This window comes from Notechis scutatus, chromosome 6, assembly GCF_049901735.1.
Source record: "Notechis scutatus isolate UNSWTSFEM ecotype Mainland chromosome 6, rNotScu1.2, whole genome shotgun sequence".
Taxonomy (NCBI): Eukaryota; Metazoa; Chordata; class Lepidosauria; order Squamata; family Elapidae; genus Notechis; species Notechis scutatus.
This window is the reverse complement of record NC_142014.1, coordinates 81,193,480-81,219,945: the sequence shown is the minus strand read 5'-3', so window position 1 is coordinate 81,219,945 and position 26,466 is coordinate 81,193,480. Positions and strand designations below refer to the sequence as shown.

Sequence of the window (26,466 nt, the reverse complement as noted above, 5' to 3'; positions counted from 1 at the left end):
AGACTGGACTGCCATCTGTCAGAAATGGTGTAGGGTCTCCTGCTTGGGTGGCCAGGGGTTGGACAAGATGACCTCCAAGGTCCCTTCCAACTCTGTTATTCGGTTAACATCTTGAGGCCCCCTTGAGGGGTTCAGCTACCTGGGTGACTCTCAAATGAAACAGGTGGCCGTGAGAATCCAGCTTTGGGTCTGAGGGTTAGGATTAGGGGAAGCCCTTGCCACATTATAATGTGGATTTTAGGAATGTAGATTGATTGGTTCAGGCAGGGAACTTGTCTGTGTCCTGAAGATTGAGTAGAAATGAAGTATTAGCCTGCCTCGGGATATAAAATGCATGAGCTACGTGTTTGCACAAGACGTACATTCGGGCAGGAGGATCTGTGTTATTTTGATGCACGGTGGAAACCTACGGTATGTTGCTAACAAGTCTTACAGAATTACCATTGATGGTAACTTCTGAGCTTGGAGGGTTTCTTGCAGCTGGGGGATCAGGAGGAGGACTGTGGGGTCCTTGGTGCTCTCTGAGCTTGGTGGTTTTCTTGCAGACATCTCATGACCCAACTAGGTAATGTGATCAGGGCTAAAAGGGAGAGGGAGGAGGACTGTGGGGCCCTTGGTCCTTTCTGAGCTTGGTGGTTTTCTTGCAGACGTTTCATGACCCAGCTAGGGAACATCATCAGTGCAAGAAGGGTTTGGGAGGAGCAAGAGAGGACTGTGGGGGTCCCTGGTGCTCTCTGAGCTTGGTGGTTTTCTCGCAGACGTTTCGTGACCCAACTAGGTAACATCTTCAGTGCTAGAAGGGAGGAGGAGGAGGACTGTGGGGCCCTTGATGCTCTCTGAACTTGGTTGTTCTCTTGCAGACATTACCCAAATAGGTAACATCTTCAGGGCTAGGAGGGAGTGGGGTTTATGGAGAGGAGGAAGAGGAGCGGGACTGTGGGGGTCCCTGGTCCTTTTCTTGCAGACGTTTCATGACCCAGCTAGGGAACGTGGACGGCCCTTACAAGGCATTGCGCTGTCTTCCTCTCCAGGGTGGCCTTGAATTCTGATTCCCGCCCCATGAGTTACTCGTGGGCTGAAGTCACATGCCCAGATCCGGTGAACTCAAAACCACAAGACTGTGATACACTCAACAGTTTTTCTTTTGGCCTTCCTTGCTCATGTGTTTGTGTCTGTGTGTGTGTTTCCAGCCAACATCCTTGTCTGTTGAGCAGACGTCTTTAGAATAGAATAGAATATAGAATAGAATAGAATTCTTTTATTGGCCAAGTGTGATTGGACGCACAAGGAATTTGTCTTGGTGCAAATGCTCTCAGTGGACATAAACGAAAGGATACATTCGTCAAGAATCAAGAATCATAAGATACGACACTTAATAATAAAGCAGTCATAGGATACAATAAGCAATCAAATCATACTAGGTGTCAGGATTCCAGCAGTTACCCTAATTAGAATAGAATAGAAAATAGAATAAAATAGAATGCAGAATAGAATAGAGAATAGAATAGAATAGAATAGAACGAATATAGAATAGAATAGAATTAGAATAGAATAGAATTATTGATTGGCCAAGTGTGATTGGACACACAAGGAATTTGTCTTTGGTGCAAATGCTCTCAGTGCACATAAAAGAAAAGATACATTCGTCAAGAGTCAAGAATCATCAGGTACAACATTTAATGATAGTCATAGGTACAAATAAGCAATCAAATCATGCTAAGAAACAGTCCATATAAATCGTGAGGATGCAACTGACAAAGCTATAGCCATACAGTCACAAGTGGGAGGGGATGAGTGATAAGGAGGGATGAGAAGATGAATAGCTATAGTAGTGCAGACTTTGTAAATAGGTGGACAGTGTGGAGGGAATTACTTGTTTAGCAGAGGGAAGGCGTTGGGGAAAAACTCCCCTTGTGTCTAGTTCTGGTGTGTGGTGCTCTATAGCGTCGTTTTGAGGGAAGGAGTTGAAACAGTTTATGTCCAGGATGTGAGGGGTCTAGATATTTTCACAGCCCTCTTTTGGACTCGTGCAGGTTACAGGTCCTCTGTTAAGCCTGGATTCCCCAACGGGTGTTAAGGAAAACAAACTAAACAGAACGTGCAGTGAATTCAGATAGGAAGACAGGTAAATGTGTGAGATAAGTTTTCTAGTTAACACGCAGTAAAAATACAGATACGCTTGTGCTATCAAAAATATAGTTTATTCCATTTAAGAATTATAGCATAGTCAAATTAAACGGTCCATTAGTCATATATCAATTTCAGTCAAGTCTTGTCGGGGATACTCTATTTGCAAAGTCCGTGTTGAATAGCCAATGTCAGTACACTTACAATAAATCAGTCCAATCTTTATCTTCTCTCCGTTGATAAAAATCAACACTCCTTTTTCTCTCCCGTTCCAGCAAGAACGCAGTCATCAATCCATCCAGCAAGAACGCAGTCATCAATCCATCCAGTAATTAGGGATCTTCAAGCCAGAGAGAGCGAGCTGCAATTGCCTCGCTTCTTATATAGTGCTTTACAACCACACCCTTAATTACATTCTTGCAGTTAAAGTTACACACACTTTAACTAACAAACCATGATACCTTATTTATTATTTTTACCCAAACCAGTTAGGGTAAACAATGTTATTGGTAGCCATGGTTTTTTCTGCAGTCCTTTCCAGTGAGTCCTCCTTCCTTCTCATGAGGTGGCCATCTTCAGGATCTGGCCTCCTAAAGAGCAGTCAGGGTGAATCTCCTCTAGGACTGACCGCTTGGATCGACTTGCAGGCCAAGGGACTCGCAGGAATCTCCTCCTCCAGCACCAGAGTCCAAAGAACCTCCATTCTTTGGCGCTCAGCCTTCCTTATGGTCCAACTTTCACAGCCATACGTTGCAACTGGGGAAACCACAGCCTTGACAAGATGCACTTGTGTTGGCCAGGGGATGTCTTTGCTTTTTTTAGTATGCTGTCTAGCTTTGCCATAGCTTTCCTCCCCGGGAGCAAGTGCCTGAAGGGTTAATTCCATATTATTCATTGTATAATGTATGTAAATTACATAAATTATAATTTAATAATAATATAATTTAATTGAATATAAATTGTTACGGCCACACTTGGAATCCTGCATCCAGTTTTGGTTACCACGATGTAAACAAGATGTTGAGATTCTAGAAAGAGTGCAGAGAAGAGCCACAAAGATGATTGGGGGGGCTGGAGGCTAAAGCAGTGGTTGGCAACTACTGGGCTGGGGGACCACTGGTGGTCCGTGAGAAAATTTTGGTGGGCTGCAGAGAAATGTCCCCCCCAAAGCAAGTAATCCAGGCTGTGCGGGAACACAAGGCTTCGCCGCCCACAGGGCCCATGGGAACACAAAGCTTGCGTCGCTTGCATTGTGAACAACACGGAGTGAGGGGAGGGGGGGAAAGGGCAGAGGGGAGGAACTTGCCCCACTCGCCCCACGTGCCTGGCCTGGCCACCGGGCTGCTTCTTTCCGCTTCTCTCTTCTGCTTTTGGCTGCATGCAAGGAAAGCAGCCAAAGTTTTTCTTTCTCTCCCCCAAACTCCGCCAGAAATGAGTCTTTGGGACCCTGCAAGGCCTCCTGCTCCAAGAGGCTGAAAAGACTCATTTCTGGCGGAGTTTGGGGGGAGAGAAAGAAAGACTTCTGCGGCTTCTGCTGCTTTCCTTGCATGAAGCCCAAAGTCTCTCTCTCTCTCTCTCTCTCTCCCCCTGAGAACGGAGCTGGAGACGGTATCCTGCCATCCCAAATAAAGAACAATCGATTGGTAGGAAAACGGGGTGGGGGATTTTCCTGCAGACTTTTTGGGGAGATATTCCCAGGGTCTCTGGTCCGCGGGATTTAAAATGATGAGTTTGGTGGTCCCCGAGGTCCAAAAGGTTGGCGACCCCTGGGCTAAAAGCATATCAAGAACGGTTGCTGGAATTGGGTAGGTCCAGTTTAATGAAAAGAAGGACTCGGGGTGCTCACAGCGTTCCAATATTTGAGGGGCTGCCCCAAAGAAGAAGCGAAGGAGGGAAACTAACCAAGGAGAGAAGCAACCTGGAATTAAGGAGAAACCTCCTAACAGGGAGGACAATGAACCAGTGGAACTGCTGGCCACCAGAAGTTCTGGTTGCTCCATCACCGGAGGCTTTTAAGAAGAGATTGGACAGCCATTTGTTTGAAATGAGCAGGGTCCCTTTCAACCCTGTTTTCTGAGTCTTTCGCTGTAGAAAGCGAGTTGTTATATTGGAAAAAAAGGACATTTGCCCCTTTTTCCACCCTGAAGACCATTGGCAAGCATCCCCATGGATACCTGATCAAAATTTGGGAGACTTGGCAACTGACTGTCATTTACGACGGTCACAGCGTCCCAGGAGGTTGGACTAGATGACCCACAAGGTCCCTTCCAACTCTGATTATCTGTTAACTGTTAAGGGTCACGCGGTGATGCCCCTTTTGCGACCTCCAAGTCAAATGGGGAAAGCCAGGTTCACTTAACAACCTTATGACTCACTTAGCAACTGCAGTGATTCACTTAAGAACCGTGTCAAGAAAAGCCACAAATTGGGGCAAAATGAACTTTTTTAACTGTTTCACTTAGCAACATTTTGGGCGCCCTTATGGCTGTTAGTGGAGGACTGCTTGTTCTTGCAGGTCCTTCGTTCGTGGCCGTGATGTGATCTCTCCATTTATTTATTTTTTTCGGAGTCTCCATTCCTCACCCGGACATCCTGAGCCAGCAGGGTTCCTGAGGATGGATGCAGAAATGTAAAAATAAAATAAAATACGTTGTAAAATGCAACGTCTCGTCCTGGCCCAAAGGAGGAATGAGTAACTTCCTTTTGTCTGTGGAAAGTCAGCGCTTGTTTAAACATATCCAGATGCTTGTCATGGGTTTTTTTTTTGGGGGAAATGCACACTGGCATTATCAAATCTCCCTTTTCTGGCATTGCCAAGCCCAGTCACGTGCGTAACTGGCATGCCAGCTCCCCGTTTCCCTGCACCTGGCAGACTGGCACACAGGGCACCTCGCTATCCAGAGCCAATCTATGCAAATAAATGTTCTTTCCCGCTTTTGGCTTGCCCCATTCAGCTGTTGCTTCATAGTGGCACAGATTATGCAGAGTCTGTTGAATGTATTTCTCCAAGGGCCTTCCCTGACTGTGGAGGTTAACTAGTTCTCCTCCTCCTCCTCCTCCTCCTCCTCCTCCTCCTCCTCCTCCTCTTCCTCCTCTTCTTTCACTCCACAAACCCACTCTTGTCTAGCACTGATGATGCTATCTTGTTCGGTCATGAGATGTCTGCAAAAAAAAACCATCAATATCAGAGAGCACAAAGGACCCTACAGTCGTCCTCCTCTTCCTTGCAAATCCCACTCCCCTCTAGCACTGATGATGTTCCCTAGTTGGGTCATGAGATGTCTGCAAGAAAACCACCAAGCTCAGAGAGCACAAAGGACCCCACAGTTGTCCCCCTCCTCCTGCTGTTTCACTCCACAAACCCACTCTTGTATAGCACTGATGATGCTACTTAGTTGGGTCATGAGATGTCTGCACAAAAACCATTAAGGTCAGAGAGCACTAAGGACCCCACAATCCTCCTGCTCTTCTTCCTCCTCCTGTTTTTCCTCCTCCTCCTCCTCTTTGCAAATCCCACTCCCCTGTAGCACTGATGATGTTCCCTAGTTGGGTCATGAGATGTCTGCAAGAAAACTGTTGAGGTAATTCCCCGTTAGGAGAATGAGCGCATACAGGGAGACGTATAGAGAGTAGTGTTGGAATAATACACACACAGTACACAGATACACTGTACAGTAAATGTAGGTTTTTACTTCCAGAAAGGTTTAAGCAAAGTCCAAAATAGGCAGTCCAAAGTCATTCACAGGTAAAATCAGTCAGTTTTCATCCAGGGATAATCCAAATATCAAAGTCCAGTTTCAAAAATTGTTCAGTAACAGACTTACATTAAATCCAGTAATATCAGTCAATTAGAAGAAATGGAGCAACGACAATATTTTCCAACAGAAGGAAACAGTGATAGAGTCACACTCTCTTCTGAGACTCAGACTAAAACAACGCAGGTTTCTGGCTCCATCTTATGGCCGTTTGAGAAACCACACCCAATGTCATGCTCTTGCATTCCCTTAAAGATATAGTACTAAAATGTTTATCCTGGTTTATATATTTCTAGCCCAAATACCTGTTAAGTGACTTATATTCCTAACAAAAACCACCAAGCTCGGACAGCATGAAGGACCCCACAGTCCTCCTCCTCCTCCTCCACTCTCCAAACCCCACTCCTGTCTAGCGCTGACAATGTTTCCTAGTTGGCTCCGCAAGAAAACAGCCAAGCCCGGGGAACACCAAGGATCCCCTCCTTTCAACCCTGAGCTACAAATACGCTGCTCTATCGGTACTCACGACCCGAGTTGTGGCTGAGCTCCTGGCCAGTGGTTCAGATGAGGGGCTGGTCATCCTGTTGCAAGGAAGTCTAGAAATATCCAGTGGTTGCCAGCAAAGATCAAATGTCTGCCGTGGGGAAGGTCAAGACTGGGACCTCCAGAGGAGTTTGAGTGAGTCCTGGATGGAGGAAACTTGACCCCTCTAACTCATGTCCTCTTCCAGCGGGCTTTGTACAGTTGCACCGTGACAGGACAGCGCTCCAGAGGGTGAACATCATTGCCCAGAGGATCCTGGGTTCCCTCTCCCCTCTTTGGAAGAGCTTTAGAGCTCCTGCTACCTTAAGGAAGTTCAAAACATCCTCAAAGATCCATCTCATCCTGGGAACCCCTTTTTTTTATTTTAACTATGACCATCTGGTAGACGGTACAGGACAATAATAAAAATAAGGACAAATAGGCTGAAAAACAACTTTTCTATCCCAGGGCAGGAGCTCTGTTGAATTCTCCTGTATGGTGCAATATTAATGCAATATCAGGAGTTTTCAATTCGATGTATAGAATGTGAAGGATGCGTGTTTGTGTTTATTTTCATAGCCATAAATTGATTGTACGCTGAAGATGGTATTTAATTTCATGGTATGAGGTACAATGACAACAAAGTAAACTAAAATAAAATAAAAACAAGGACAAAGAGGCTGAAGAACAGCTTTTATCCCTGGGCAAGTAGCTCCGTTGAGTCCTCCTGTTTAGTGCAGTGTTGGTGCAGTGTTGCAGGTTTTCGGGGTTCAATGTGTGGCGTGTGAAGGAGGTGTGTTTGTGTTTATTTTCATGGTCATGATGTGCACTGAAGATGGTGTTTGATTTCGTTGTATGAGGGGCAATGACAATAAAGGAAACTAAACTAAGCTTTGAAGCCAGCACGGCAGCTCAGTGGTTAGCGCCATGTTGCTGTGCTTGGCAGAGTAAGTGGCTGTCTTCTTGTCACGTTTATTTTGTACCAGGAGCTAAAGGTCCACTATCAAAATTTGAGTTGGCCTTTGGTGACTTGTGACTTATCCCGTGAGCAAAAAGGAGAGCCAACCCTCCACTTAATGACCGCAATGCAACCTTCCTACCAGGCAGTCCTCGACTTAACCAACAGTTCATTTAGTGACCGAAGTTACAACGGCACACCGAAAAAAAGGTGCCCGACGACCGTTTTTCACACTGAACGACCATTGCACCATCCCCATGGTCACGTGAATCCAAATCCGGATCCTTGGCAACTGACTCATCCTTACGACGGTTGTTGTGCCCCCGGATGACATGATTTCCCCCCTTTTGCGGCCTTCGGACCAGCAAAGTCAACTGGGAAGCTTGGTTTTCACTTAACAACCGTGTGACTCATGGAACCACCGCAGTGATCCACTCAACAACGGTGGCGAGAATGGTCCTAAAACGGGGCCAAACTCCTCTTAGCGACTGTCTCGCTTAGCAGCAGAAGTGTTGGGCTCCTTTTTTGGTTGTAAGCCGAGGATTGCTTGCATGGCATATCATATATATACATACATACATACATACATACATACATACATACATATACACTGTATATCATATATATCATATATTTCATGGCATAACATATCACCCTGTCCCGTGTTAATGATGATTTCAATCCTATTGGAATTTAAAATGGTGCCCAGACTTGTTCCGGAGGCTCTTTCACAAATTGCTGAATTTAAAATCCACTTTCCAGTTGGAGGCCCATCAGCCTCTTCAGCTCAGTTGCTGCCAAATATATCTTATAATATGGTGCCTGGCCTTTTTCCGCTTTGTCCTTCTTCTTTTTCTCTCCAAAAATCTCTTCAAAATGAATTTTCTTTGCTTTTACTCCCTTCCTCCCAGCGGTTGGATGGATTTGTGTGAGCTTCCAGCTCCCTCTAGTGTCCACCTGGTGGTGGTATTCTTGCCGACTTGTCATTAGCCAAAGTAGGTAACACCATCAGTGCTGGAAGAGGGGGGTGTTGGGAGGGGGAGGAGGAGGAGGAGGATGGTGGGGTCCCAGGTGCTTTCTCGGCTTGGTGGTTTCCTTGCACATGTTTCATGACTCAACTAGGGAACGCCATCAGTGCTAGAAGGGAGTGGGGTTTGTGGGGAGAGGAGGAGGAGGAACAAAGAGGAGAAGAAGGAGAAAGAGGAGGAGGAGATGAAGATGGTGTCTTTGGTGCTCTCTGAGCTTGGTTGCTCTCTTGCAAGTGTTTCATGACCCAACTAGGGAACATCATCAGTGCTAGAGGGGAGTGGGGATTGTGGAGAGGAGGAAGAGGAGGAGGACTGTGGGGTCCTTGTTGCTCTCTGAGCTTGGTGGTTTCCTTGTAGACGTTTCACAACCCAACTAGGGAACATCATCAGTGCTAGAAGGGAGGAAGGTTTCTGGAGAGGAGGAGGAGGTGGAGGAGGAAGGAAGGAAGGAAGGAAGGAAGGAAGGAAGGAAGGAAGGAAGGAAGGAAGGAAGGGAAGGAAGAACTGTGGGGTCCTTGGTGCTCTCTGAGCTTGGTGGTTTCCTTGTAGACGTTTCACAACCCAACTAGGAACATCATCAGTGCTAGAAGGGAGTGGGATTTGCAAGGAGGAGGAGGAAGAGGAGGGAGGAGGGGGAGGGAGGGAGGGAGCAATGACTGTGGACTCCTTGGTGCTCTCTGAGCTTGGTGGTTTTCTCGTAGACGTTTCATGACCCAACTAAGTAATGTCATCAGTGTTAGAAGGGAGGGGGAGTTGCCGAGAGGAAGAGGAGGACAAGGAGGAAGACTATGGGCTCCTTGCCGCTCTCTGAGCTTGGTGGTTTTCTCGCAGACGTTTCATGACCCAACTCGGTAACGTCCTCACTGCTAGCAATGTTACCTAGTTTGGGTCATGAAACGTCTGCCAGAAAACCGCCAAGCTCAGAGAGCGGCAAGGAGCCCACAGTTGAACTCTGAGCTACAAATATTTCCTTTAGACTAAACCAACTATGGGCCTCCTTTGAATCCTGCCATTTCTGATCTCTCAGTGTGTGGCGATGAACGGAATCACCGAGTTTGGGGGACCTTGGAGGTCTTCTAGTCCAACCTCCTGCTGAAGCATTCTGGACACATGGCTGTCCAATCTCTTCTTTAAAATCTCTCGTGTTGGGAGTACGCAACAACTTCCAATCTCTTCTTAAAACATTCCCACTGCTTCGTTGTTCTCTGCGTCCAGAAATTTCTCCTTGGTTCTAGGTTGCTTTTCTCCTTGAGGAGTTTCCATCCATCCCTTCCCGTCCTGCCTTCGGGTGCTTTGCAGAATAGGCTGACCCCCCCCCCTTCTTTGGGGCAGCCCCTTAGATAATGGGAACACTGCTTTTTTGTGCACAACCCAACAGAGGGTGCTGCAGACAAGCGAAAGAAAATATCTCAGACCCAAAACTCACAAGTGTCACGTCTCTCAAAAGTCAATTTTGAAATACTTTCAGGCTGGCTCTGGGCCAGGCATCCTTGCTTGGCAGCTAGCAGTCCTGTCAGGCTTTTTTCCCCCCTTTAGCTACGCAAACTTGTGATGCTATACAACACCAAAAGTACACACGAGGAGACCTCTCTCTGGCAGGAACACCTCCTTGACTTTGGGGCTGATTGAGCTCTGATATCAGGACTTTGGGGTGATGTAATTTGTTGGTTCTACAAAGACTTGGGAGTACCTGCTCCGTGGAGTTAAGAAACAGATCAGTCTGTAGTTCATTTCTGGGTCCTGAGAACTGGAGCAGAGGGGGAAGTATCTGGGAAGAGGGGGAAATTCTGGGAAGTATCGGCTTGGGTTCTGGACTCCGAAGCCTTAGTCAGACCGAGGACTTGTGCCGTAGACAAGACCTGGTTTTGATGAGAACCACCAACTCTTCTGTTGGTTCCTTGAGAAGAGAGGAGCGAGTTGGGGGTCCTGTTGCCCCCCCTTGACCAAGTTTGGGAGAGCCAAACCAAAGCCTCCTTAGAACTATCCCACCGTTTCTCAAGTCACTGGGATGGAGAAGTGGGAGAACACCGAAGGGACCTCTGCTTTCCACTTGCCAGACTGGATGGTGAGTTCAACTCCGTTTAGCTTCCGTTAATAAGAAAGGGGGGGAAATGTTGGGCTTCCGTTGTGCGACGTGTTTTAGCTTGGTTTTATTCTCTTTTCAGGATTAAGGTAAGCCTTAGCTAGCTCGAAAGACTTAGACTTCAAGACGGAACCTTAGCCCTGAAAGAGAGCTGGGTGAATTCCCCAGGAGGCAGGGAGTTCTAGTCCTGACTTAGGCACGAAAGGGAGCTGGGTGACTTTGAGCCAAACACCAGGAGACGGAGAGTTCTAGTTCTTGCTTTAGGCATGAAAAATTGGCCTGGGTGATTTTTGGGCCAGGCCTTCTCTCTCTCTCAGCCCAACACAGCTCACAGGGTGGTGGTTGTGGGGAAAACAGGAGGATGAAGGGGTGTTGGGTTTGTTCGCTACCTCGAGAATATTTGTAAAAATAATAAAAGTGATGTGGTAGGTAGGTAGGTAGATACGTAGGTAGGTAGGTAGGTAGGTAGGTAGGTAGATACGTAGGTAGATAGGTAGGTAGGTAGGTAGGTAGGTAGGTAGATACGTAGGTAGATAGGTAGATAGGTAGATAGATGATGGATAGATAGATATAGAAGATGGATAGATAGATAAATGATAGAGATAGAAAGAAAGAGAAAGAAAGGAAAGAAAGAAAGAAAGAAAGAAAGAAAGAAAGAAAGAAAAAAAGAAAGAAAAAAAGAAAGAAAAAAAGAAAAAAGATGGATAGATATAGAAGACAGATAGGTAGGTTGGTAGATTAGATAGATAGATAGATAGATAGATAGATAGATAGATAGATAGATAGATAGATAGATAGATAGATAGATAGATAGATAGATAGATAGATAGATAGATAGATAGATAGATAGATAGATAGATAGAAAATGGATAGATATAGAAGACGGGTAGATAGGATGGATGGATGGAGAGAGAGAGAGAGAGAGAGAGAGAGAGAGAGAGACTTATTTTCAGTGAGCACAAGGGCACACTTCGTGCAAAGCTCGCCGTCGTCAGCTTGTGCGCCCAAGAAGAGTTGCACAAGGAGAGTTTGAAGGCTGCTGTTGAGAGCTGGGTGCATGTCCTCGCCCTGACCTCGCCCAAGGAGACAAAACTGTTTTTGCAAATGGATGCGCCTCAAAACGCCCTACTTCCCAGGGGATTTGGCTTCCCCTCGAATTGCCAGCGGAGCAGCATGAGCCCCCTGGCTTGCTCCCCTTGGCATGGTGAGGCTGGCCCGCTCTGTATCAAAATCGGCGTGTGTGTGTGTGTGAGAGAGAGAGAGAGAGAGAGACAGACAGACAGACAGACAGACAGACAGACAGACAGACAGTGTTGAGAACCGGAGAATCCAAGCTACACAGAGCTGCCCTTTGGCGTTCCTCGTTGGCAGACCAGAGGTGGCATCAAGATTTCCCTTGCTCGGATCTTGGCATATCTGTTGACCAGTTTACCTTGTGGCCGCTCGATCTTCACGAGGACAGACGGTGGCCCAAATCGTTGGTTCTTGATTAATAGGATAGGCGCTTTTCCTGGTGGGCAAATGGTGAATTTCCTGGATTCCCTCCCCCTTTTTTTGTGGAAATCCATTCTCACATCTAATCGGGACCATCCTCTGCTGGGGTGATCAAAACAGATCCTTTTTTTTTTTTGTCCTATAGAAATTCCTTTACTTTAAATTTAAACTATTCGTTGCAATTGGCTTTTTCTTTCTTTCTTTCTTTCTTTCTTTCTTTCTTTCTTTCTTTCTTTCTTTCTTTCTTTCTTTCTTTCTTTCTTTCTTTCTTTCTCTCTCTCTCTCTCTCTCTCTCTCTCTCTCTCTCTCCTCCCTCCCTTCCTCCCTCCCTCTCCCCCTCCCTCTCCCTCTGTTTCTCTCTGCTCCTCTCTCTCTCTTTCTTCTCCCTCCTTTCTCCCTCCCTCCCTTCCTCCCTCCCTCTCCCCCTCCCTCTCCCTCTGTTTCTCTCTGCCTCTCTCTCTCTCTCTTTCTTTCCCTCCCTCTCTTTCTCCTCCCTTCCCTCCCTCCCTCCCTCTCCCCCTCCCTCTCCCTCTGTTTCTCTCTGCCTCTCCCCTCTCTCTCTCTCTCTCTTTCTCTCTCCCTTTCTCTCTCCCTTTCTCTCTTTCTCTCTCTCCTAATACTTCTTTGCTTCTAAATGACCTTAAGGCAAATACGAAGGATAAACAGGGCTCCCTTTTTAAGCCTTTTGCCATTCTTTTACAGAATAACACAGCTGGAAGGAACCTGGGAGTTCTTCTAGTCCAACCCACTGCTCAAGCAGGACTGACCCTTTCAAACAAATGGGTGTCTAATCTCTTCTGAAATACCTCCAGTGTTGGAGCACTCACAACTTTTAAAAGCGAGCCAGTTGTACTGATTAATTGTTTTCACTGTCAGGAATAGAATCGTACTATCAATCATAGGGCTGAAAGGGACCTTGGAGGACTTCTAGTCCAGCCCTCTGCTCAAGCAGGAGACCCTATACCATTTCAGACAAATGGCTGTCCAATCTCTTCTTGAAAACCTCCAGTGTGGGAGCATTCACAACTTCTGGTGGCAAGCAGTTCCACTGGTTAATTGTTCTCCCTGTCAGGAAATTCCTCCTTAGTTCTAAGTTGCTTCTCTCCTTGATGAGTTTCCACCCGTTGCTTCTTGTCCTGCCTTTTGGTGTTTTGGAGAATAGCTTGACTCCCTCTTCTTTTGGGGCAGCCCCTCAAATACTGGAAGACTGTTATCATGTCCCCCCTAGTCCTTCTTGTCATTAAATGAGACATCACCAATTCCTGCACACGTTCTTCGTATGTTTTAGCCTCCAGTTTCCTAATCATCTTTGTTGCTCTTCTCTGCACCCTTTCCAGAGTCTTGAACCCCTCCGTCCCAGACATCTTTCGCAGGAATATTCCCAGGCCCCCTTCTGCATTATTACACACACACACACACACACACACACACACACACACACACCACTCCAGTGATGCCCCTCTCAAATACAATCACAATGACTCCATGTATATATGGAAACGTATGACCAATTTCCCCCCTCCCCAATTACTTGCATAGGGATTATTCTCTATACCAGGGGTCTCCAACCTTGGGCAACTTTAAGTCTGGTGGACTTCAACTCCCAGAATTCCCCAGCCAGCAAAGCTTGGCAACTTTAAGCCTGGCGGACTTCAACTCCCAGAATTCCCCAGACAGCAAAGCTTGGCAACTTTAAGCCTGGTGGACTTCAACTCTCAGAATTCCCCAGACAGCAAAGCTTGGCAACTTTAAGCCTGGTGGACTTCAACTCCCAGAATTCCCCAGCCAGCAAAGCTTGGCAACTTTAAGCCTGGCGGACTTCAGCTCCCAGAATTCCCCAGCCAGCAAAGCGTGGCAACTTTAAGCCTGGCGGACTTCAGCTCCCAGAATTCCCCAGCCAGCAAAGCGTGGCAACTTTAAGACTGAAGGACTTCAACTCCCAGAATTCCCCAGCCAGCAAAGCTTGGCAACTTTAAGCCTGGCGGACTTCAGCTCCCAGAATTCCCCAGCCAGCAAAGCGTGGCAACTTTAAGACTGAAGGACTTCAACTCCCAGAATTCCCCAGCCAGCAAAGCTTGGCAACTTTAAGACTGAAGGACTTCAACTCCCAGAATTCTGGGAGTTGAAGTCTGCCAGGCTTAAAGTTGCCACAGTTGGAGACCCCCTGCTCTATACTATTCATGTTGTCTTGCATTTTCTGTTATGGATTGCACCAGAGAGGCTAAAACCAATTTCGTTGTAATACATGACGTACAATGACAATAAAGGTGAAACTTAAACTCTCCCGTTGCATTAGAATCGGGGCGTATAGATTGCGCCAAAAGTTTCCAACTGCTGCCTTCTTCCCACGTCTTGCCTGCCTATTCAGAACCGACAGAAATAACCCTCGCTGCCTGCCTTTATTTTTAGAAGTCCCAAACCTTTGATTATCACCCTCGGGGGAAGAAAAAAATTGGGAAAGGGAATCCGAGATTACTGAGGTTTGAGAGCGCCGATTCCTCCCAAGAAAATACCAACTCGGCATCAACGGTGAAATAGTTCAGGCTGGAGGGTCTATTTTTGTTTCTCCAAAATTGCAACCCATCTTAAGAGCCATTGACTGACCTGTTGTTTCCTTTGTATTGTTCACATAATCGTCCCTGCCTGAAATGAATAAAAACTCTCGGCGTAAAAGTAGCCTTCGACTTAGGACCACAATTGAGCCCCGACTTCAGGTTGCTAAGTGAAATATGGGATATGCAAGCTTTCTCGCTACTGTTAAGCGAATTGTTGCTGTTGTTAAGTCAGTGACCTGGTTGTTAAGTGAATCTGGCTTCCCTGTTGATTTTCCTTGTCAGGAAGTCACCAAGATCACATGCTTGTGGGACACAGTGTGACCGACATAAATACCGTGTTTTCCCGAAAAATAAGACCCTGTTTTATATTTCTTTTTGCCACCAAAAAAAGGCACCAGGTCTTATTTTGGGGAGATGTCCTCCACTGACTAACCTCACTTGTGTGTGTCACCCCCGGCCTCCTTTTCGCTGTCCGAGGCCTTCAGGAACTTCTTCTTCTGTGGCTAGCAAGGCTTTTCTAAAGGCCTCTGCAGTCTTCAGGATCGATCCAGAGCTTTGTTCTCAGCTCCAGAGGCCTTCAGGAGAGCCTTGCCAGCCTTGCTGGCTGCAGAAGAAATGGGCCGGCGAGGCAGGTGTTGGGGTGTGCGAGGCCTGGCTACACCTGTCCCAAGGTAAGTCGTAGGGCATCTCCACCACCCCCCATCCCAACCCTAGATTAATTTTTCCCGTTCACTCTAAAGTGGGCAGGATCTGAATTAGGGCTTATTTTGGGGGTAGGGCTTATATTGGGTTCACATGTAAAAAAAATCAAGCTAGGACTTACTTTCAGGGTAGTATTTAGTTGGGATATTTGCAGGCCAATCCAATCTGTTAGGTCTTATTTTTGGAGAAACAGAGTATGAGTCATTTGCCCAGCATCTGAATTTTGATCATGGGGCTTCTGGGATGCTGCAGCCATTGTAAGTGTGAAAAATGATCGCCTTTCGCAGTGCCGTTGTCTCTGAACGGTCGCTAAGTGAACCGCCATAAGTCAAAGACTACCTGTACACTGTTGGCATGAACAAAGGTGACCCTTGAGGGGTTGTGTGAGGTTGTTTTGGTTCTACTTTTCTGATCTTCCTTTCCCTCTCTCTGAATAAATTCCCTTTTGTTAATAAATGCGTTTTTAAATTAGCGGCTCCCTACCTACTTAAAGTGATTACTTTGGTCGAATAAAGGGACTCGCTTTTTTTTTTGTAGTCCCCTCTTTTATTGCATTCAATCAATGGCCATAATTGTTTGGTCACTATTCGAGGCTTGCAGAAAGTTTTCCTTCAGTTCTAGGAGTGAGCAGTAGGATTTCTACATTGGCTAGAAAATTGTTCTTCGAGATTCGTAAGTAAGTGCCGTGATTTAAAAACCTGTTTTGAATCCTAGCCTAAACCTGCCGTAAGACCAGTTAATTAAAAAATAATAGAGTCGTTTTTGTGGAGCGATCTGCAGAATAATTTGCTATTAAAACAAGCCATTCAATTAGATCTGCTTTTTTAATTCACATGTCGATGGCTAATCTGTCACGCCTTATAATCATCTCTCGACGTTCACTGGGTGTGGAAGTGACCTTGCCAGCGGTCAGATAAAAGGCAGCTGAGCCCTTAGCAGGAAGGTGGGCATGGCAAGAAGGAGAGACCCTCTCCGTTCTGACCCAGGCCTCCCAAAATCGTGAAACAGACTCCCCGACAAAACCCCTTTTTACTAGGCTAATTTACATCCAGCCAAGTCCTGGCAAACAGTCTTTCATGGGTGATATACAATCACAGACCCTGTCAGGCTTGGAGAGTTGCCAGGCTGATAGCTTCCAAACGCCACACTGTAACAGCAATGACTTGGCAAGAAGTCAGGAACAGAACTTCACACTAATGAAACTGTTAAGCCTGGATTCCCCAACGGGTGTTAAGGAAAACAAACTAAACAGAACGTGCAGCGAAGTCAGATAGGAAGACAGGTAAATGTGTGAGATAAGTTTTCTAGTTAACACGCAGTAAAAATACAGATACGCTTGTGCTATCAAAAATTATAATTTATTCCATTTAAGAATTATAGCATAGTCATTATAAACGGTCCATTAGTCAAATACCAAATTCAGTCAAGTCTTGTCGAGGATACTCTAATTGCAAAGTCCGTGTCGAATAGTACACATATAATAAATCTGTCCAAAACTTATCTTCTCTCCGTTGAGAAATATCTTCAAAATAATCCAACACTTCTTCTCCTCCACGATCCAGCAAGAATGCAGTCTTCAATAAGCCAGCCAGTAAGAGCCAGAGAGTGCCTTGCTGCTTATATAGTACTTTTACAGCTGCACCCTTAATTACATTCCTTTAGTTTAAAGTCACATACACTTTATCTGACAAACCATGATTCATCATTTTATTATCTTTACCCAAAACAGTTAGGGTAAAACAATGTTATCCCTAACAGAAACTAACTAATGGTCTCCTGCAAACCCCACTCCCCTTTCGCTCCTCTTTTAATCCCTATGGGAGGGGCCTTTCACCATCCACCTGTGCCTTTACTCCCGAGTCGACCCTTGTTCCTTAATTGTTCCCTTCTGCTGACAGCTCTGTGCATGCGCACACTGGGAACAGGCTCCAGCTGTTCTTCTTCCCCATTGATCTCCGACTCCGAAGGCAGCTGATAACTGTCAGACAGCTGGAGCCCCATCTCTGCCTCCAACGCAGAGCCCTCCTCAGAGCCTCCCCCAGACTCCAGGACTGGCCCAGGTTCCTCCCCAACCTCTCCTCACTGTCCTCATCTGCCGCCAGCTCCACTGGCTGCTGGCGGGCCACAACACTCATTGGTTTCTTGGATTATACAGGCAGTCCTCAACTTATGACCACAATTGAGCCCCAAATCTATGTCATTAAGCGAGACATCGGTTAAGTGAATTTTGCCCCATTTCATACGGCTTTTCTCGCCGACAGTTGTTATGCGAATCACTGCAATTGTTAAGTTAGTGACACCGTCGTTAAGCGAATCCGGCTTCCCCCTTGACTTTGCTCGTCCGTAGGTCGCAAAAGGGGAAATTACGTGACCCTGGGACCCTGCAACCATCATAAGTACGAGTCAGTTGCCAAGTGTCTGAATTTTGACCACATAGCCGTGGTCGTGACTGCAACAGGTCATAAGGGTGAGGAATGCTGAAAGGTCACTGAAGAAATATCAGAGAAAATCCAGAGGCTCAGCCGATCTCATTGTACACGTGTTGTGCCTTGACAATAAAGGTTTGAAAATTTGGAGGAGGAAATTAAAACAGTTTTCCACACCTGGGGTAAGAGCTTTTTGGGCTGAACTAAAAGCCTTGAAAGAGTAAACTGGAAGTAATAGTTGCATCTTTGATTGCAAGGACATCTTTGCTAAGCCCAGATAGGTCCTTCAGCCTCCTGGGTTTAAGCAATCAGAAAAGAGGTTCAGAGAAAACCCCAGACAGTATCAGTAAAATAATTTTTTTCTCTTTGACTATAATCCTAGAAAGCTAAGGGATGGCATCCATTCGAAAAATGGATTTATTGCTTTTTTTAAAAAGTGGAGAGAGAGAGAGAGAAGAGAGAGACAGAAGAAAGAGAGAAGGGAGACGAAAGAGAGAAGAGAGAGAGAAGGAGAGAAGAGAAAGAGAGCAGAGAAAGAAGGGAGAGGAGAGATGAGAGAAAGAGAGAAGAGAAGGAGAAAGAAGAGAGAAGAGGGAGAAGGGAGAGAAGAGAAGAAAGAGAGAAGAAAGAAGAGAGAAAAGGAGAGGGGAGGGGAGAGAAAGGAGAAAGAAGAGAAGAGAAAGAAAGATAGAGAAGGGAGAGGGGAGAAAGGAGAGAGAGAAAGAGAGAGGATAGAGAGAGAGAAGGGAGAGGGGAGAGAGAGAAGAGAGAGAGAAAAGGAAGGGAGAGGGGAGAAAGAGAGAAAGAGAAAGAGGATAGAGGGAGAGGGGAGAGAGAAAAAGAGAAGGGAGAGGGGAGAAAGGAGAGAGAGAAAGAGGATAGAGAGAGAGAAGGGAGAGGGGAGAGAGAGAGAGAAAAAGAGAAAGAGGAGAGAGAAGAGAGAGAGAGAGAGACTTCTGTGCCAGCCTTTGCCTGAGTAATTCCTTCATGCACGATCCCATTAATGGGTGGCTGGACAAATTGAGATTGCTTATTATCTGAATATCATTCATGATGCCCTTGGGCAATGCAGTGATAAAGCCCATGAAAATAATTGTAAGTTCACCCAAGAACGCCAGTTCCAGATAGCAAAGCGACAGCCGGCCAGCCCTTCTGTTGGCAAAATGAAAAGTATAGCTCGGGAGGTCAGGATCAGAGGGAAAGAACAAAGGAAGTCCTTCTTCAGATCTCTTCGGAAGAAAAGGAGGGTAAAAAAAATGATTCTATCAGCCGCTCAGAAAAGTCACGAAAATAATTAAAAACAAAAGATAAGGCGAAGATAAAGGAGTCCCCGACTAAAGGGTTGCCCGACTAATCTTACCACCTTTTTTTTTGGCGGGGGGGGGGGTAGGGTACCTATTGTGAGAGTGCTGAGGGTGTGCAGGTCCGCAACACAGTTGCCCAGGTGTGCCTGTGATAGGAAGGAATCAATGGGGCCCTTGGAGCTCTCTGAGCTGGGTGGTTTCCTTGCAGACGTTTCATGACCCAACGAGGGAACATCATCCGTGCTGGAAGGAAGGGGGGAGACTTCTACAGCTGCTGATGTTCCCTAGTTGGATCATGAAAGGTGTGCAAGGGAAACCATCTAGTTTAGAAAGCACCAGGGACCCCCATAGCCTGCCCTTCCTTCCTCCCTTTCTCCCTCCCTCTTTTTCCTTCCACCCTCCCTCTGTCCCTCTCTTTCTCCTCCCTTCCTCCCTCCCTCTCCTTCCTTTCCCCCTTTTTCTCCCTTCCTTCCTTCCCTCCCTCCCTCCCTCCACGCCACAAATTCTACTCCCTTTTAGTACTGATGATGCTACTTTGTTGGGTCATAAAACGTCTGCAAGAAAACCACCCAGCTCAGAGAGCATCCAGGACCCCACAATCCTTCCTTCCTTCCTTCCTTCCTTCCTTCCTTCCTTCCTTCCTTCCTTCCTCTTTCTCCTCCCTCCCTCCCTCTTTCTTCTTCCATCCTCCCATCCCTCCCTCCCTCCCTTCCACAAATCCCACCCCCCTCTCACACTGATGATGTTCCCTAATACAGTCCTGCAACATCCAGCCAGAAAACCAGCCAACTCAGAGACCACCAAGGACCCCTCAAGTTCAATCCCGAGCTACAAATATTGTCTTCTAAAGTCATCAGTCTCCCCAAAATGGATAAGTAGGGGTTCATGATTCCTCATTGTTAGGTGTGTCCATGTGAGGACCAGGCAGCGATCTTTCTAGGATACTTTCGATTTGGATATCCGCCAAACCGAAAGGTTAACTTAAAAGTCTTCACATCTTTGCGAACCACTAAAAGTTGCTATATTCTCTCATGCATTCAAGCAAGAGACATCAGCCCAAAGCATGTGCCTTAAAGATCGTGCCCAGGGATGGATGTTGTGTTGGAGAACGCTCACCCAACACTTGAAGAGTTAAACCAGAAGTAGTATTAATCCTCTCAAGGCTCCCTCTCATGTGACAGGCTTAGCCTGGAATCCTAACCCTCTACTAAATCCTTCCAAATCTTGGCACCAAATCTGTCTGGTATGTGCAGTTAAACTGCTCGGGGAGAAACTGGCATGGACAATGTGTTCACAGTCGATGGGAGCTCCCATGGAAATGGCCGAAGCTTTCCTTTCATAGCTCCCTTCTGTTGATCTAAGGCAGAGGTGTCCAACCTTGGTGCCATGAAGACTTGTGGACTTCAACTCCTAGAATTCCTAGTTGGCCGAAGTAATTCTGGGAGCTGAAGTCCACAAGTCTTCACCTTGCCAAGGTTGGACACGCTTGGTCTAAGACAATGTTCCTCAACATTGACAACTTGAAGACCGGTAGACTTCAACTCCCAGAATTCTTAGCTGGCTAGGGAATTCTGGGAGTTGGAAGTCCACAAGTCTTTGCCAAGGTTGAACGTCCTGGGTCTAAGCCTAAGGCAATGTTTCTCAACCTTGATGGGTGGATTTCAACTCCCAGAATTCCTAGCTGCCTGGGGAATTCTGGGAGTTGAAGTCCACACACCTTCAGGCCAACAGCGTTGAGAAACACTGGTCCAGTGAGTCAGCCGACAGTGTCATTGAATGCAATCACTCTTTTGAGACGCCAAGTTTGGAAAAATTAGCAAACATTTTGGTTATATATACCATGTTTCCCAGAAAATAAGACCCTGTCTTATATTTCTTGCCATCAAAAAAGGCACCAGGTCTTATTTTCGGGGATGTCATCCACTGACTAACCTCACTTGGGTGCGTCATCCCCGGCCTCCTTTTCGCTGTCTGAGGCCTTCAGGAACTTCTTCTTCTGTGGCCAGCAAGGCTTTTCTGAAGGCCTCTGCAGCCAATAAGAGAGCTCAGGATCGATCCAGAGCTTTGTTCTCAGTTCCAGAGGCCTTCAGGAGAGCCTGGCCAGCCTTGCCAGCTGCAGAAGAAATGGGGCAGCCAGGCAGGTGTTGGGGTGTGCGAGGCCTGGCTATAACTGTCCCAAGGTAAGTAGTAGGGCAGCTCCACCCCCCATCCCCACCCTAACTTAATTTTTACCTGTCCATTCTGGAGTGGACGGGATCTTAAGTCGGGCTTATTTTGGGGGGTAGGGTTTATATTGCACGCACCCTATGCATGTGCACGTAATCCCCACCCACCCTGCCGCCCCCTTACCTGCACTGCGCCTCACAGCTGATTTTCGGCCGGTTTGAGGTTTTTTTCGGCCTCCCAAGGCTTGAGGAAGGCTTCTGCAGGCTTTGCAGGCCGAAAACTAGGCCCGTTTCATCACTTCTGGTATTTCCGGAAAAACAGGAAGTGACGAAATGAGCCTAGTTTTTGGCCTGCAGAAGCCTGCAGAAGCCTTCCTCAAGCCTCTGGGAGGCCGAAAAAGGCCTCAAACCGGCCGAAAATGAGCTGTGAGGTACGCGCACGCACCATGAGGTAAGTTTGCCCGCAGCTTGCGTGCCACCACAAATGGCTCTGGTGCCACCTGTGGCACGGGCGCCATAGGTTCGCCATCACGGCACTAGGAAGTAAATCCGACTGATTCTAGTTTTTGTTTTTTGTTTTTTTTCTTTTGCAAGAGAGGTGAACCAGCTGCAGAAGCACTCAAAATCTCATCCTTTGCTCTAAAAGCAGAGCCATATTTTTGAAATGTGGTGGGCGGGTGGAAAGCCGCTCTCTCCCATTTTGGTTAATAATAAATGCCTTTATTGTTTCAGCGGCCTGCTAGTTAAACTTTCCGCGAACGAACAGCCTCTGTTAGAAGGGGGGAGAGAGAGAGAGAGAGAGAGAGCAAAATTTGAATTTTAAAAGGTGCCTAATTATCGAGTTAATTATAGCAGGCAGGGGGAAATATATAGAAATAAGCTATTGTTAAGGCATGTACGAGGCAGGCCGTTTTGGAAGCCGGAGTTTAGTGATGTGGCAGTAATAAAACGAGAATTAAAAGGAGGAGGAATGGGTGGGGGACGATGGAACAGGCGGTGAGGTTTAGTTTGCGGGTGCCTCTTCCAGCATTGGTTCTCCAGCCACGACGTGGAAACCTGGACAGAAGGTTGAAAACCACCACCAGGTGCTCTGTACCTCGGTCTCACCTTCCCCTCCCTTCTTCCTCCCACCCACCCCAAGCAAAGAGGTGAAACCAGAGTAGGCAGGATTTCCACTGCAGGGAAGGTATAAAGGGATGGGCACCTGCTCAGGTGCTAGCGGGCTTCAGGAACGCGGCACCATGCCTGGCCAGAAGATGACCACTGCGACCGGGCCCTCGGGGATTAAAGGCAAGGTGAGGGAATTTCATAGCATCCTAGGGAGATTGGAGGTCTTCTAGTCCACTCCCACCCCACCCCGCCTAAGTCCTTATACCATCCTGGACAAACGCTTGTTCAACCTTTTCTTAAAAGATCTTCTGTTCTGACCCAACTCCCCAAACACGACAAACCCTCTGAATTCAATCAATGATTTCTTTATGAGGAGCGCCGGCAGCCCCAGCAAAATGTTTCTCTCTCACTGCAGGCTAACAAATCTGTCCAGCAGGGAGATGAATAGTTTGTCTGCCACCTCTAGTTCATCTCCACCCCCTGCCTTTTATCCCCAGAGCTCGGGTGGGGCTTCGCTAGCAGTGGTGGCTCTATCGTCCCGAGGGCCGGCCCATAGATTTCCACTGCTCTCCTCTCCTCTGCCTTTTGAGAATCAGCACATCAGGCACTGTACCCGGCTGTTCCTCCTCTTCCTCCTCAGCCACTTCCAGACCTGGGAGGTGTTGAGTCTCCCTCCCTCTCTCTCTCTCCCTCTCCCTCCCTCCCTCTCTCCCTCCCCCTCCCTCTCTCTCTCTCTCTCTCTGTGCCACCTCCATTCCCTCTTCCCCCTTGGAGCTCCCAGATCGTCCTGATGCTGGTCCTGACTCCCACGCCTCCTCCTCCTCCTCCTCCTCCTCTGATTTGGCTGCCAGAGGGGCCACTGGCCGACAGGCCACAACACCTCCAGTGATAGAGCAACCACAACTCCAGGAGGCAAACTATCCCATTGATGATTCCACTCTCCCTCTCACAAGATTCCTCCTTAGTTCCAGGTTGGATGTCTGTGGAGATCCTCAGTCTTCCAGGTCACCTTTCATCATCCTCATCATCCAACTGCAGGAGAGAGGCCTCTTCCACGTGCTTCCAATGCATGGGGTCCTGAGCTTCCCTTTGCCAACTGGGCCTGCCATACTCATCTCCCTTGTGGATGCTTTGGATCCAGTGGGATCCATTCTGGGACCACCTCGGCCCACCTGCCATCCGGTCTTCTTGCTATGCAATCAGCCGGTTTCCCTTGCAATCCTTTTTACTCCTCCTCCTCCTCCTTCTCTCATCTTCTTCCTCCTCCTCCTCTTCTTCTACTCTCCTCTTCTCTCTTGTCCTCTTTCCTCATTCCCCCTTCTCCTCCTCTTTCTCCTCTTTCTCTCATCCTCTTCTTCCTCCTCCTCTTCTTCTACTCTCCTCCTCTCTTCTCCTCTTTCCTCATTCCCCCTTCTCCTCCTCTTCCTCCTCTTTCTCTCATCCTCTTCTTCCTCCTCCTCCTCTTCTTCTACTCTCCTCCTCTTCTCTCTTCTCCTCTTTCCTCATTCCCCCTTCTCCTCCTCCTTCTCTCATCCTCTTCTTCCTCCTCCTCTTCTTCTACTCTCCTCCTCTTCTCTCTTCTCTTTCCTCATTCCCCCTTCTCCTCCTCCTTCTCTCATCCTCTTCTTCCTCCTCCTCTTCTTCTACTCTCCTCCTCTTCTCTCTTCTTCTCTTTCCTCATTCCCCCTTCTCCTCCTCTTTCTCCTCCTTCTCTCATCCTCTTCTTCCTCCTCCTCCTCTTCTACTCTCCTCCTCTTCTCTCTTGTCCTCTTTCCTCATTCCCCCTTCTCCTCCTCCTCCACCTCCTCCTCCTCCTCCTCCTCCTCCTCTCCTCCTCTTCTTCCCCCTCCTCTTCTACTCTCCTCCTCTTCTCTCTTGTCCTCTGTCCTCATTCCCCCTTCTCCTCCTCTTTCTCCTCCTTCTCTCATCCTCTTCTTCCTCCTCCTCTTCTTCTACTCTCCTCCTCTTCTCTCTTGTCCTCTTTCCTCATTCCCCCTTCTCCTCCTCCTTCTCTCATCCTCTTCTTCCTCCTCCTCTTCTTCTACTCTCCTCTTCTTCTCTCTTGTCCTCTTTCCTCATTCCCCCTTTTCCTCCTCCTCCTCCTCCTTCTCTCATCCTCTTCTTCCTCCTCCTCTTCTTCTACTCTCCTCCTCTCTTCTCCTCTTTCCTCATTCCCCCTTCTCCTCCTCTTCCTCCTCTTTCTCTCATCCTCTTCTTCCTCCTCCTCTTCTTCTACTCTCCTCCTCTTCTCTCTTCTCCTCTTTCCTCATTCCCCCTTCTCCTCCTCCTTCTCTCATCCTCTTCTTCCTCCTCCTCTTCTTCTACTCTCCTCCTCTTCTCTCTTCTCCTCTTTCCTCATTCCCCCTTCTCCTCCTCTTTCTCCTCCTTCTCTCATCCTCTTCTTCCTCCTCCTCCTCTTCTACTCTCCTCCTCTTCTCTCTCTCCTCCTCTTTCCTCATTCCCCCTTCTTCTCCTCCTCCACCTCCTCCTCCTCCTCCTCTCCTCCTCTTCTTTCCCTCCTCTTCTACTCTCCTCCTCCTCTCTCTTCTCCTCTTTCCTCATTCCCCCTTCTCCTCCTCCTCCTCCACCTCCTCCATTTCCTAGTATTTTCCCCGCACATGCAGGGTTCACTTTTTGGACCTTGAATGGCCCCTTTGCATGGTCAGCTGCATCTCCAGGGCAGAGGCCCACAGCTTGCCTATCTCTGTTGATGGTGTCTTGCCATCTCTGTCTTGGGCACCCAGGAGGTCCCCGGCCATGAACTTCTCGTTGGTAGGCCGTCTTGGTTGCCTTGTAAATCTCCAGATTTTAGACGGCTTGGCATTCGTCTGTTCCCATAAACACACCGCTGAGTTCTCGCCAACGCATCCGGGCTGCATTCACCCTTGCTAGCACCTCACCACCGATGTCGCCATTGCCTCGGAGGTGGGATCCCAGGCACCCAGGCACAAAGATGTCCACCACCTTTAGGTTTCCTCCCATCAATTTCAAGCCTTCCAGGGGTAGTTTTACTTTCTTGAAGGTTGTTCCCGAATCCACGTGGGAGTCTTTCTGTCTTTGGGTGCTGAGCAGGATCTTTCCATACATCTTTGAGCCCCTCGTAGCTTTTGTGTCAATGGTGAGCTTCGTCTCTGTGTTTCGCTGTCATATGTTCTAGCATGTAGCACATACGGATCGAACATTTTTCTCTTCAGGCATCATAGGGGGAAGTTGCTCTTGGAAATTCAGCTTCACTTGCCTGCCAACCACATTTAACCCACCATTCAATTTCCTTTTCTGTATCCCCTTCCACTGAGGTCCGTCGGCCGACGTATGTGTAGTAGAAGAACTGCTACATCTTGTTCTTCTCCAGATATTACCATTTTTCTGCCTTTGCTGAATTTATTAAACATAACCTGGCTATCTTCAGGTTTATTTTTAAGCCAAATAGTTCTCCTGCTTTCTTCATTTGCTGTATGTATGTGTCTTTGTTTCTCTTCTGAGTCTTGTGAGAAGAGAACAACATCCTCTTCAAATCTTGAATGTTTTAAATATCCCAATGGCTGCTTTTTCCAAATGGCAATATGATATGAAGACCCTGTTTTCCCCCAAAATACGACCTACCCTGAAAGTAAGCCCTAGCTTGATTTTTACATGTGCGCCCAATATAAGACCAACCCCTAAAATAAGCCCTAATTAAGATCCCACCCATTCCAGAGGAGACTGGTAAAAATTAGGGTGGGGATGCGGGGGGTGGTGGAGCTGCCCTACTACTTACCTTTGGACAGGTGTAGCCAGGCCTCGCACACCCCGACACCTGCCTTGCCGGCCCATTTCTTCTGCAGCCGGCAAGGCTTTCCTGAAGGCCTCTGGAGCTGATAAGAAAGCTCTGGATCGATCCTGAGGGCTGCAGAGGCCTTCAGGAAAGCCTTGCCGGCCACAGGAGGTGGAGTTCCTGACCGCGAAAAGGAGGCCGGGGATGACGCACACAAGTGAGGTGAGTCAGTGGATGACTTCCCCCCCCCCAAATAAGACCTGGTGCCTTTTTTGGGTGGCAAAGGAAATATAAGACAGGGTCTTATTTTCAGGGAAACGTGGTATTGACCCAGGAGACGTTATGTGAAGCTATTGAGTCCTTTGGGAAGGCTTCTGGTTGAAGGGGCAGTGGAGTTGTGGACCAGAAGGCTGTTTTCCGTTGGGCCTGAGTTCTTCTTTCCGTCCACCCTTGGCTAAATCTGGCTTTCTCTCCCCCCCCCCT

At 47.5% G+C, this 26,466-nt stretch overlaps 1 protein-coding gene across 2 annotated transcripts in view; it reads left to right on the top strand.

Annotated features, from left to right (window-relative positions):
• The window catches only part of AHCYL2 (adenosylhomocysteinase like 2), a 100,976-nt gene that overhangs the window by 31,155 nt on the left and 43,355 nt on the right, over nt 1–26,466 (top strand). The window contains exon 1 of one of the 2 annotated variants that reach the window (XM_087968953.1): nt 9,925–10,455. The exons of the other annotated variant lie outside the window; for it this stretch is intronic. Coding sequence (XP_087825079.1) covers nt 10,399–10,455 — 57 coding nt within the window. The 5' untranslated portion in view covers nt 9,925–10,398. Of the gene's footprint in view, nt 1–9,924; nt 10,456–26,466 lie in introns of those variants that run through there. 2 annotated transcript variants of the gene reach the window in all.